Consider the following 13,637-nt stretch of genomic DNA (forward strand, 5'->3'; position numbering starts at 1 on the left):
ATGCGCAAGGGAGGAAAATTTGTTATCTATCAACAGTTATCTTGACGCGCGGGGATCTAAAGCAGAAATGGGACAAAGCCTGATCTATATTTAATATATCTATAAAGAATCCGCATAACGGAGCGTATCGCTGAAGGCGGTCTGCGCGCGAAACTCCCGCGAGGAATTTCGAACTTTGGACCCGATGCGAGTCAAGTAACTCGATCGAATTTTTACGTAGTCAACCAGCGATATAAAAACTCAGCCACGCGGGCAGCCGTGAAACAGAACTTTCGTTAACCCAATCGTCACCATCGAGCGAGAGTTCGCAAACACCGACATAGGAGAAATTACTGTAAGTAAGACTCTATACAAATACTACACGCTTGTTATATAACCATCGCCTCGGGTCCGCTCCTCGTGCACTATCCCGAACCCTGTGCCGTACGCGGCACAATAATGTTATTTACATATATTACGCGAAAGTAATCGAACAACGTCTGTGTATGTATGTAAGTGTGTTACATACACATAGAATAAGAATAAAACAATATTATTATTGTATATTACTTTTTATTTAATTATAATTTCTCTATATTCCATAAACACAATAAGTACTTCATATCTATTTGATTAGCACTTATCATTCGAGCGACACATATCTCTAATAAAAATGCAAGTCACATTTACATAACTTTTGAGAGATAACGATAAGAAGGATAGTATATATATATATATATATATATATATATATATATATATATATATATAACTAGTATATATAGATAGTATATATATATATATATATATATATATATATATATATATATATATATATAAAACATGTTCTCGTAAAAGCTTTTTTTTCTAGCTCGAAAAAATTCGAACAAGATTCAAATAGTCACGAGCCACTTTGTACCTACGAATTGTTAAGAAGCATGGCTTTTCTCAAGAACTTGAAAAATCAACCTATCGAAGGTGAACTGGCGATCGCGCTGTCCAAGTCGTATCCGTTTCACAAGCGTGGTTTCGTCCAAATCGGCGAAAAGAAATGGTTTTTGCCATATAAGTGTACCGAACAAGGCAATATAAATAAAATATTTAACTTCGAAACTCGTCCCGATGACACATGGATCATTACCTTTCCTAGATCAGGTATAGATGTATTTTTTATCTTTACTTAAAAAAACAATAATGTTTAAGGTTCTTATTATCGATTCCTTTACTTTTGCATATAATTTTCATATTTTTAATTTATAATTAAATCAGTTATTGCAAGAAGAAGTTAGTTTTAATATTTTTGTAAATAGAAACAATCTTAATTGTGATTATATGTTTTGTGTCGATCAGGTACGACAATGACACAGGAACTTATATGGTTGGTGGCGAATGATTTGAATTTTGACGAGGCGCGGCGAAGACATTTAACAGAGAGATTCCCCTATTTAGAGTACAGTATAATATATACTCATAAAAAATCACGAAGAGCTAAATTTTACATTTTCTACATTTATCTATTTTTTTATATTCTTTTTATTTCGCCTAAGTTTTTGTAATTGATAATACTTGAAATATTTATGTAAAAATTAATATCTAGACCTTTATTTGACACTCGAAGTTTATAGAAACGTGAATCATACACTTTTCTTTTATATAATAAAGTAAAAAAATTACGCGAAATAAACCGTTTCTTTTTAAATTAGAAAACACTCTATCGTGGAAAAAACTTTCCTCTTTTAATATTTCGAATGTAAAGCTCTTAATATTTGCAAACAAGCAACTATCAACTTAGCGAATAAGAGCAAGACGCGGATATTAATGTGTTAATTTTTTAGAAATTAATTTTTTCGCGAAAATTGAAACGTGCACAAAGCACATATTTTACTTGGTGTATTTACCAAGAAATAGATTGTCATTTTTGAGAATTCAATAAACCCCTCTTTACCCCTAAAGAGTCATAGGCGAGAAAAATAAAGAGGGGTTTATAGAATTTTGAAAAAATGAGAATCTATTTCTTGGTTAATACACCAAGTAATATATGTGCCCTGTGCACATTTCAAAATTTACAATAAAATTAATTTCTAAGAAATTTACGCATTAACGTCCGCGTCTGGTTGATAGTTGCTTCTTTCCTCTTTTAGTTTAAGTTTAATAGTAGAAGACGACGTACTTGCGAACGACACTCCCGAAGAACAAAAAATATCGAAATATAGCATCGAGTTTGTGCAAAATCAGCCCTTACCGCGTTTCATCAAGAGTCATTTTCCTCTCGATTTATTGCCGACAGTCGTAAATAATGATTGCAAAGTAAGCGAGTGTTTGTGTTTGTGTGAATATGTGTGATAAAAAATTTAAAGTAAATCTTTTAACAAAAAGTTACTTTTACTTTTAGATCATCTATGTCGCGAGAAATGTAAAAAGTGTGGCGGTCTCGTGGTATTATTTTCAAAAGGACTTGAAACTGTATGAGGGAACCTTCGAACAAATGTGTGATGATTTCATGAACGATCATTGTAAGTTTTGCAAAGTCTCGATTTCTTTAATATAATTTTTTATCTATTATCAATTGCTCATTCTTATTTATACTTCTTTCATAACTTCAGCGATGTGGGCTCCATATTGGGAGCATGTAAAAACAGCTTGGGCAATTAGACACAAACCAAATGTTTTGTTTCTCTTCTATGAAGATTTGAGAAAAGTAAGATGAAGCGAGATTTTCCATAAGATTTACAAATATTAAAAAATCATAAATCTAAGAAGTTAAAATTTAAAGTATTAAAAAGAAAATCGGTGTACATAATCAATAAAAATAATTAAATATTGCGATCATTTTTTATACGAAACAATATTCAAAAATTTAATTTGAACCGTTGTCCAATAAGCTTCACTGTTTTTATTCACTAAGCAATTTATTTAATAGTTCTTTTATTTCATTTTACATCTTGAAAACTTGTCGTTTGATCACATTTCAATTATAAACAATAAAAATCCATATTAATAACAAAAATAATGCACCTTTGATAGCAAATATATTACTAATAAATTACTTGAAAAATAAGGCTCTTTAATGTTTAAAAACACGAGACTTTAAAATCTGAGCGATTGAGAGCCGAAGGCGAATGGTAGTGCGTTGATTTCGCAAAAATAATTTTTCTGCGAAACTGATAAGTGCACAAGGCACATATCTTTCTTGGTGTTTTTAACAAGACCTATTCACATTTAAATTCTCATTTTTGAGAATTCCCCTCTGCATAATATTTTTATAAAATTCTAAAAAATGAAAAGTTAAATATAATTAGGTCTTGGTATACACCAAAATAATATGTGCTCTGTGCACTTATCAATTTCGCAAAAAAATTATTTTTTGCGAAATTAACGCACTACCATCCACGTTCGGCTCTTAGTCACGCAGATTTTAAAGTCTCGTGTATGCAAAGATATTACTTTATATTTATGGTTTAATGGTATATTACGCGATTATAAATTATCTTATTTATTTTATATAGAATTTAGTTGAAAATATTAAGAAAATCGCCACATTTTTCGGCAAAACGTACAATGAAGAGCAAATCGTAAAATTAGCGGAGCATTTAAATATTGAAAACTTTCGCAAGAATCCTATGGTGAACCGACCTACTCGAAGAGTAGATCCCAAAGTATTTATACGGCAAGGAAAGACGGACAGTTGGAAAGAGTTATTCACACCGGAACTTGAAAAGAGATTTAACAAGTGGATCGTCGATAATTTAAAAGATACAGATTTGATTTTTCCCAATTAAATTTGTCACACAAGATACTTTACAGTACTAACGATAATTCCATATATATATTATTAAACAATGTACATATATATATAAAATATGTAATTGATAGAAAATTTGTCATTTTTCTATTAAGTTCTGTTTTAAATATAATTGCTGATTTTTTTTATATATATTTTACATTTTTTTTATATTATCTTTTATTATATATACATATTCGCTAATTTTTTACTGTTTCAAAGAGAGAATGGAAAGGAACTTTTTCCTACATGGAAAAAGTAAATCGAAATTAAAAAGTTACTAATAAAAGTTACTTCACGCGGACTGTGTATATGTTATTTTATTTTGTAAATATCAATTGAATTATGTGACGGATTACATAACTGTTTTCACTTTCACTGATATCAGGAAAGCTTATAATTATATCAATTGTTGTTATAATTTCGCATTTTTTCATTCTATATATTGCTTTCGCTACGTGATAAAAGATTTTTCTCATTAAGAATCAAAGTGAAAATGTTGATTTTAGAGTTTTGATAGATTTCATTTTGTGCTACGTAGAACATACAACTGAATATCATTGCAGGTAAGTTTGCTAATAATGTGCATGTATATGTTAGGTTAACAGTTAAAATAGGTTATAACAGTTAGAATGATTCAAAAAGACTAATGAAAATTATTTATGACTCAAGTCAATATTATCCTCTTGGAAAAATATCCTTTTTCATATTTTAGAATTTATATTATATATATATATTTCATAAGTAAAAATAAGAAGACCTATACGTATCGAAATACATATACACGAGATTTACAGATATTTTGCGTGAGAAATTTTTTATATACAAAACATTATCCTGAAGCAATGAGATAAGTGAAAACATAAAACTTTGAATGTCACATTTGCATAAAATGAAAAAAAATGTGCTCACCAATTGTTGCTTTAATAAGCAATTTTTTAATTAATAACATTATAATTAAAAAATAAGAGACTGTTAACAATATATTTATTAGATAAAAAAATTTTCATGATTCCATTTAATGATGAATTTTCATTTAAAGATTATTTCTTTATATTCTCTATATACAATAGCCACACTATCTCATATGTATTCAATTAGTGTTTATCATTCGACTAACATTTATCTCGGACAAAATTGTTGTTCTTAGTATTTTGCAATATCTATTTTTTGGTAAGTACACCAAGTAAAATATATGCCCTGTGCACGTTTCAATTTTCGCTGAAAAATTAAATTTCTAAGAAATTTACGTTAAGATTAGCATCCACGTATAGATGTTATTCGCCAAGTTGATAAGTTACTTGTTTGTAAATATTAAGAGCCTTATATTCAAAATATTTTTCAATATGTTTGGAAAAGTTGGCAAAAAAATAACAACAAAGACTTAGAATAAAATATTCTCGCTTAAAAGCTTTTTTCTTACTAGTCGAAAATTTTCGAAGCAAACAACATCAAGAAAAATCATTCGAACACGATTCAAATAGTCACGAGCCACTTTGCACCTGCCAATTGTTGAAGAAGCATGGCTTTCCTTAAGAACTTAAAAAATCAACCTATCGAAGGTGAACTGGCGATCGCGCTGTCCAAGTCGTATCCGCTTCACAAGCATGGTTTCGTCCAAATCGGCGAAAAGAAATGGTTTTTGCCATATAAGTGTACCGAACAAGGCAATATAAATAAAGTATTTAACTTCGAAACTCGTCCCGATGACACATGGATCATTACCTTTCTTAGATCAGGTATAGATGTATTTTTTATCTTTACTTAAAAAAACAATAATGTTTAAGGTTCTTATTATCGATTCCTTTACTTTTGCATATAATTTTCATATTTTTAATTTATAATTAAATCAGTTATTGCAAGAAGAAGTTAGTTTTAATATTTTTGTAAATAGAAACAATCTTAATTGTGATTATATGTTTTGTGTCGATCAGGTACGACACTGACACAGGAACTCACATGGTTGGTGGCGAATGATTTGAATTTTGACGAGGCGCGGCGAAGACATTTAATAGAGAGATTCCCCTTTTTAGAGTACAGTATAATATATACTCATATACAAATCACGAAGAGATAAATTTCATATTTTCTACATTTATCTATTTTTTTATATTCTTTTTATTTCGCCCAAGTTTTTGTAATTCATAAGACTTGAAATATTTATGTAAAAATTAATATCAAGATCTTTATTTGACACGCGAAGTTTATAGAAACGTGAATCATACACTTTTCTTTTATATAAAGTAAGAAAATTGCGCGAAATAAACCGTTTCTTTTTAAATTAGAAAATACTCTATCGTGAAAAAAACTTTCTTCTTTTAATATTTCGAATATAAGGCTTTTAATATTTGCAAACAAGCAACTATCAACTTGACAAATAAGAGCAAGACGTGGATATTAATGTGCTAATTTCTTAGAAATTAATTTTTCCGCGAAAATTGAAACGTGCACAGGGCACATATTTTACTTGGTGTATTTACCAAGAAATAGATTGTCATTTTTGAGAATTCAATAAACCCCTCTTTACCCTCCTCCACCCTCTAAAGAGTCGTAGGCGAGAAAAATAAAAAGGGATTTATAGAATTCTTAAAAAATGAGAATCTATTTCTTGGTTAATACACCAAGTAATATATGTGCCTTGTGCACATTTCAAAATTTGCAAAAAAATTAATTTCTAAGAAATTTACGCATTAACGTCCGCGTCTGGTTGATAGTTGCTTCTTTCCTCTTTTAGTTTAGGTTTAATAGTAGAAGACGACGTACTTGCAAACGACACTCCCGAAGAACAAAAAATATCGAAATATAGCATCGAGTTTGTGCAAAATCAGTCCTCACCACGATTCATCAAAAGTCATCTTGCTCTCGATTTATTGCCGACAGTTGTAAATAATTGCAAAGTAAGCGAGTGTGTGTGTGTGCGTGCGACAAAAAATACAATTTAAAGCAAATTTTAAAGGATTTTTATGTAATTTTTACTTCTAGATCATCTATGTTGCGAGAAATCCAAGAAATGTTGTGGTTTCATGGTATTTTTTTATAAAGGACATTAAACAAGTTCAGTACCAGGGAACCTTCGAACAGTTGTGTAATGATTTCATGAACGATCATTGTAAGTTTTGCAAATTCTCGATCGATTTTTTTAATACAATAATTTCTTACCTTTTTTACCTATTTTCAACCCTCATTTATACCTCTTCCACAATTTCAGCATGGTGGGCCCCATATTGGGAGCATGTAAAAACAGCTTGGGCAATTAGACACAAACCAAATATTTTGTTTCTTTTCTATGAAGATTTGACAAAAGTAAGAAAAAACAAGATTTTCTATAAGATTTAAAAGTCTGTCAAAAAATCATAAACCTGAAAAAATAAAATCTAAAGTATTATAAAAAAAATCGGTGGAGAGATAATTAAATATTTCGATTATTTTTTACATGAAACAATATTTAAAAATTTTTATTTTATTGTTGTACAGCAAGCTTTTCAGTTTTTATTTATTGTTAGAAATTTATTTAATAGTCTTTTCTATTTTATTTTATATCTCGAAAACTTATCATTTGATCACATTTCAATTATAAACCGTAGAATGCCATATTTATAACAAAAATAATGCTCTGATAACAAAGATATTATGTTACACAGAGTTTAGCGGAAAACATCAAGAATATCGCCGCGTTTTTCGGCAAAACCTACAATGATGAACAAATTGTTAAATTAGCGGAGCACTTAAATATTGAAAATTTTCGCAAGAATCCTATGGTAAACCAACCGGCGCCTGGTCAACAAATAAATCCCAAATCATTTATACGACAAGGAAAAGCGGACAGTTGGAAAGAGTTGTTCACACCGGAACTTGAAAAGAGATTTAACGAGTGGGTCGTCGATAATTTGAAAAATACAGACCTGATTTTTCCCGATTAAACTTGTCGCACAATATATTTATCTGCGAGACATTTATCAGCACTAACGATAATTTCACATATTTTATTAAACAATATGCTCATAAATATACAATGTTTACACGGATAAAATATGTAATTGATAATAAATTATGAATTACAGTAATCCATATTTGTCATTTTACTAGTGTCTGTGAAGTTGGCACGACGTTTTATTAATTTTTATAAAATAATGACAGTTCCAGTAACAGTTTTCATAGTTCTATAGTTCCTGATAAACATTTTAAAAAGTTTTGCATTTTTAATATCAAAAAAATTCAAAATAAAAAATGACGTGCTAACTTCACGTTCCAGCACGGCACATCCTCCTCCGAAGTACAAGAAAACATCGAAAATCAAGATGTTCATTAAGAGTTCTCGTTATTTTTATACCAATTTAGAATTAGTTAGCATAAAAATAACCACGTTATTTTTATGCTAACTTCGCGAATTTAGCACGACACTCTCTTTAAAGTGCTAAAACGAATTAAAAATTCTTATTTTTACAAGAGTTCCCTATAGTTTTAATTTAGAGTCGCACACACATACACATATATATATATATATATATATATATATATATATATATATATATATATATATATACAATTTCAGATCGATATTCTACCAATTAACTTTTAAACAATTTTTCTTTTAATTGCGTATTACAACACTTACAAATGTTGTAAGTGTTGTTGGTTCAAGATAGCAAATTATGAATATCATAAACTCTGAAATTTATACCTTTCATCTTTAAGATACACTTTTGCGTTAATTTTATTAAACAATTATTGATTATTTGCATTTCTAATTTTTTGCGCCGAAGAAAGCTTGAAAAGTCAAGCCGAAACGTTCACCATGAACATCTATGTTGTATTTTATTTTACTTGAGTTTATTATAGTTATGCTTAACTTTGATTTTACATTTAAGTAACTTCCGCCATGACCATATTTACGATTATATTGCGATTCGACATTGTAATTCTATTGTATTCTTTACTGACTTTGTATTAAATAACTCGAATATAATTTAATTTATACATAATTGGCTCATTCACTCTTTGGTACCGCATCATTACTACCTTTTTCGATTAAGTTCTGTTTTAAATTTGTAGAATTGATAGTTTTTTAGTTTTTCAAAGAGAGAATGGGGAGGAATTTTTTCTTACATGCAAAAAGTAAATCAAAATTGAAGGCTTATTAATAAAAGTTATTTCATATAAATTGCGTATATGCAATTTCATTTTATAAATATGAATTTATCAATTGAATTATGTGATTGCATAACTGTTTTCACTCTCACTGATATCTGAAAAGCTTACAATTATATCAATTGTTTTGTTATAATTTTATATTTTTTCATTCTGTATAATGTTTTTGCTACATAATAAAGAATTTTTTTATTAAAAATCAAAATGAATATTGATTTTATAGTTTTGGTAAATTTCATTTTGAGCTACGTAAACAATGATATATACAACTAAATATCATTGCAGGTAAGTTTGCTAATAATGTGCATGTATATGTTATAACAGTTAACAGAAATCATTCAAGAAGACTAATGAAAATTATTTATGACTCAAGTCAATATTATCCCCTTGGAAAAATATCCTTTCTTATATTTTATAATTTATATTACATATACATATATATATATATATATATAAGATTGAAAACGCATTATTTAATATACTGCATTCCTCAAAGCGTTGTTGTTAGAAGATAAGTTTTATGTGCGCGCTTACTGTTGCAAAGTTGCAGCCGATAGTGGCTAGATCATACGATGCGAATATCTAGCATTGTTTATAACAGATAAGCATTGTTTATAACAGATAAAATATTGAAAAAGCACGAGATATCATTAGTATAAGATATTAAAATATAAGAGAGAGCACGATGAATCAGTGCAGTCTTTCAGAACAGTCTGTATCCAGCCGTCATTCTGTGCGTACATACACCATTATATTATACTCTATATCCTCAATAAATCCTACTCTTAATTAATAACATCTTTCTCTCCACCATATCCCACACACACATATATATATATATATATATATATATATATATCTCATGAGTAAAAATAAAACGACCTATACACATCGAAAGATATATACAAAAGATTTACAGTCGTCCAACTTCTCTAAACATGAAAAGTACTAAGAACAGCATTTTGCTAGTCGAATGATAGATACTAGTTGAATACATATGAGATAGTGTGTTTATAGTACATAGGATATATAAAGAAGGATATATAAAGAAATTATCTTTAAATGAAAATTTATCATTAAATAAAAATTTTTTTATCTAAGAAATATATTGTTAACCGTCTTCTATCTTTTAATTATAATGTTATTTATTAAGAAATTGCTCAACTAGTGTTTATTATTCGACTAGAATTTATCTCTGACAAAATTGCTGTTCTTAGTACTTTTTAATATGTTTAGAGAAGTTGGTAAAAAAATAACAATCAAGATTTAGTATAAAGTATTCTCGCTTAAAAGCTTCCTTCTTACAAATCGAAAATTTTCGAAGCAAACAACATAAAAAAAAATCATTCAAACAAGATTCAAATAGTCACGAGCAACTTTGCACCTGCCAATTGTTGAAGAAGCATGGCTTTCCTCAAGAACTTAAAAATTCAACCTATCGAAGGTGAACTGGCAATCGCGCTGTCCAAGTCGTATCCACTTCGCAAGCATGGTTTTGTCAAAGTCGGCGAGAAGAAATGGTTTTTGCCGTATAAGTGTGCCGAACAAGACAATATAAATAAAATACTTAACTTTGAAACTCGTCCCGATGACACATGGATCATTACCTTTCCTAGATCAGGTATAGATGTATTTTTTATCTTTACTTAAAAAAACAATAATGTTTAAGGTTCTTATTATCGATTCCTTTACTTTTGCAGATAATTTTCATATTTTTAATTTATAATTAAATCAGTTATTGCAAAAAGAAGTTAGTTTTAATAATTTTATAAATAGAAACAATCTTAATTGTGATCATATGTTTTGTGTCGATCAGGTACGACAATGACACAGGAACTCACATGGTTGGTGGCGAATGATTTGAATTTTGACGAGGCGCGGCGAAGGCATTTAATAAAGAGATTCCCCTTTTTAGAGTACAGTATAATATTCATATAAAAATCACAAAGAGATAAATTTCACATTTTCTACATTTATCTATTTTTTATAATTTTTTTATTTTGTCTAAGCTTTTCTAATCAACAAGACTTGAAATCTTTGTGTAAAATATTAAATCTAAACCTTTATTTGACACGCAAAGTTTACAGAAACGTGAATCATAAGTTTTTCATTTAAATGAAGAAAAAAAATTACGCGAAATAAATCATTTCTTTTTAAATTAGAAAACACTCTATCGTGGAAAAAACTTTCCTCTTTTAATATTTCGAATATAAAGCTCTTAATATTTGCAAACAAGCAACTATCAACTTAGCGAATAAGAGCAAGACGAGGATATTAATGTGTTAATTTCTTAGAAATTAATTTTTTCGTGAAAATTGAAACGTGCACAGGGCACATATTTTACTTTGATGTATTTACCAAGAAATAGATTGTCATTTTTAAGAATTCTATAAACCCCTTTTTACCCCTAAAAAGTCATAGGCGAGAAAAATAAAGAAGAGTTTATAGAATTTTGAAAAAATGAGAATCTATTTCTTGGTTAATACACCAAATAATATATGTGCCCTGTGCACATTTCAAAATTTGCTTTCAAAAAAAATTAATTTCTAAGAAATTTACGCATTAACGTCCGCGTCTGGATGATAGTTGCTTGTTTATTGTTTTAGTTTAGGTTTAATATTAGAAGACGACGTACTTGCGAACGACACTCCCGAAAAACAAAAAATATCGAAATATAGCATCGAGTTTGTGCAAAATCAGCCCTCACCGCGTTTCATCAAGAGTCATTTTCCTCTCGATTTATTGCCGACAGTCGTAAATAATGATTGCAAAGTAAGCGAGTGTTTGTGTTTGTGTGAATATGTGTGACAAAAAATTTAAAGTGATTCTTTTAACAAAAAGTTATTTTTACTCCTAGATCATCTATGTCGCGAGAAATGTTAAAAGTGTGGCAGTCTCGTGGTATTATTTCCAAAAGGACTTTAAATGGTATGAGGGAACCTTCGAACAAATGTGTGATGATTTCATGAACGATCATTGTAAGTTTTGCAAAGTCTCGATTTCTTTAATATAATTTTTTATCTATTATCAATTGCTCATTCTTATTTATACTTCTTTCATAACTTCAGCGATGTGGGCTCCATATTGGGAGCATGTAAAAACAGCTTGGGCAATTAGACACAAACAAAATGTTTTGTTTCTCTTCTATGAAGATTTGAGAAAAGTAAGATGAAGCGAGATTTTCCATAAGATTTACAAATATTAAAAAATCATAAATCTAAGAAGTTAAAATTTAAAGTATTAAAAAGAAAATCGGTGTACATAATCAAAAATAATTAAGTATTGCGATCATTTTTTATACGAAACAATATTAAAAAATTTAATTTGAACCGTTGTCCAATAAGCTTCTCTGTTTTTATTCATTTAGCGATTCATTTAATGGTTCTTTTATTTCATTTTACATCTTGAAAACTTGTCGTTTGATCACATTTCAATCATAAACAATAGAAATCCATATTAATAACAAAAATAATGCACCTTTGATAGCAAATATATTACTAATTAATTATTTGAGAAATAAGGCTCTTTAACGTTTACAAACACGAGATTTTAAAATCTGAGCGATTAAGAGCCGAAAGCGAAAGGTAGTGCGTTGATTTCGCAAAAATAATTTTTTTGCGAAACTGATAAGTGTACAGGGCACATATAATTTTTCTTGGTATTTTTACCAAGACCTAATCATATTAAAATTCTCATTTTTCAGAATTCCACTCTGCACAAAATTGTTATAAAATTTTAAAAAAATGAGAAGTTAAATATAAATCAGGTCTTGGTATACACCAAAATAATATGTGCTCTGTGCACTTATCAATTTCGCAAAAAAATTATTTTTTGCGAAATTAACGCACTACCATCCACGTTTGGCTCTTAGTCACGCAGATTTTAAAGTCTCGTGTATGCAAAGATATTACGTTATATTTATGGTTTAATGATATATTACGCGATTATAAATTATCTTATTTATTTTATATAGAATTTAGTTGAAAATATTAAGAAAATCGCCACATTTTTCGGCAAAACGTACAATGAAGAGCAAATCGTAAAATTAGCGGAGTATTTAAATATTGAAAATTTTCGCAAGAATCCTATGGTGAACGAACCAATGTCTAATCGAAGAATAGATCCCAAAGTATTTATACGGCAAGGAAAGACGGACGGTTGGAAAGAGTTATTCACACCGAAACTTGAAAAGAGATTTAACAAGTGGATCGTCGATAATTTAAAAGATACAGATTTAGCTTTTCCCAATTAAATTTGTCGCACAAGATACTTTACAGTACTAATGATAATTTCATATATATTATTAAACAATGTACATATATATATATATATAAAATATGTAATTGATAAAAAATTTGTCACTTTTCTTATATATTATTAAACAATGTACATATATATATATATATATATATATTTATATAAGAGCTGTAAAACAATTAACGATGTTTATTTCGTGTAAAATATAACTGTGTAAGTATGCAAAATATTTACTTATTTTTTACTGAAATAAAAATTTCTACACATATTAATGTCTGAAAAAATAAAAAAATAATAATGAAATCATTGACAAATAATTTATTTAAATTTTGCGGATACTTAAATTTTCCATATATTTCTAGTTTAAAGTTAATTTAAAGTAATTTTATGTGATTTTTAATATTTTTAACGTTTATTATCTTTGTGTAGATTTTCTACAGAAAAATTATTGTATGTCTTTAATTCGTTAATC

General features: G+C 28.6%; 2 protein-coding genes across 2 annotated transcripts; both read left to right on the plus strand.

Moving 5' to 3' along the window:
• The first annotated feature begins 69 nt into the window (after window positions 1-69).
• LOC140664492 (uncharacterized) lies at window positions 70-8,237 on the plus strand. The gene is made up of 13 exons (XM_072889635.1): window positions 70-334; window positions 851-1,134; window positions 1,330-1,429; window positions 2,121-2,286; window positions 2,372-2,492; window positions 2,583-2,677; window positions 3,486-3,755; window positions 5,277-5,499; window positions 5,695-5,794; window positions 6,495-6,657; window positions 6,743-6,869; window positions 6,969-7,063; window positions 7,402-8,237. Exons 2-13 carry the CDS (start codon window positions 918-920, stop codon window positions 7,678-7,680), a joined length of 1,956 nt encoding a protein of 651 aa, XP_072745736.1. The 5' UTR covers window positions 70-334; window positions 851-917; the 3' UTR covers window positions 7,681-8,237.
• Window positions 8,238-9,578: 1,341 nt separating this feature from the next.
• LOC140665176 (sulfotransferase 1 family member D1-like) lies at window positions 9,579-13,343 on the plus strand. Its single transcript, XM_072890968.1, has 6 exons — window positions 9,579-10,529; window positions 10,725-10,824; window positions 11,515-11,680; window positions 11,766-11,886; window positions 11,977-12,071; window positions 12,882-13,343. The coding sequence occupies exons 1-6, from the start codon at window positions 10,313-10,315 to the stop codon at window positions 13,158-13,160; spliced, it is 978 nt and encodes a 325-aa protein (XP_072747069.1). The 5' UTR covers window positions 9,579-10,312; the 3' UTR covers window positions 13,161-13,343.
• The last annotated feature ends 294 nt before the right edge of the window (window positions 13,344-13,637 follow it).

Source organism: Anoplolepis gracilipes, chromosome 4 (genome assembly GCF_047496725.1).
Source record: "Anoplolepis gracilipes chromosome 4, ASM4749672v1, whole genome shotgun sequence".
NCBI lineage: Eukaryota > Metazoa > Arthropoda > Insecta > Hymenoptera > Formicidae > Anoplolepis > Anoplolepis gracilipes.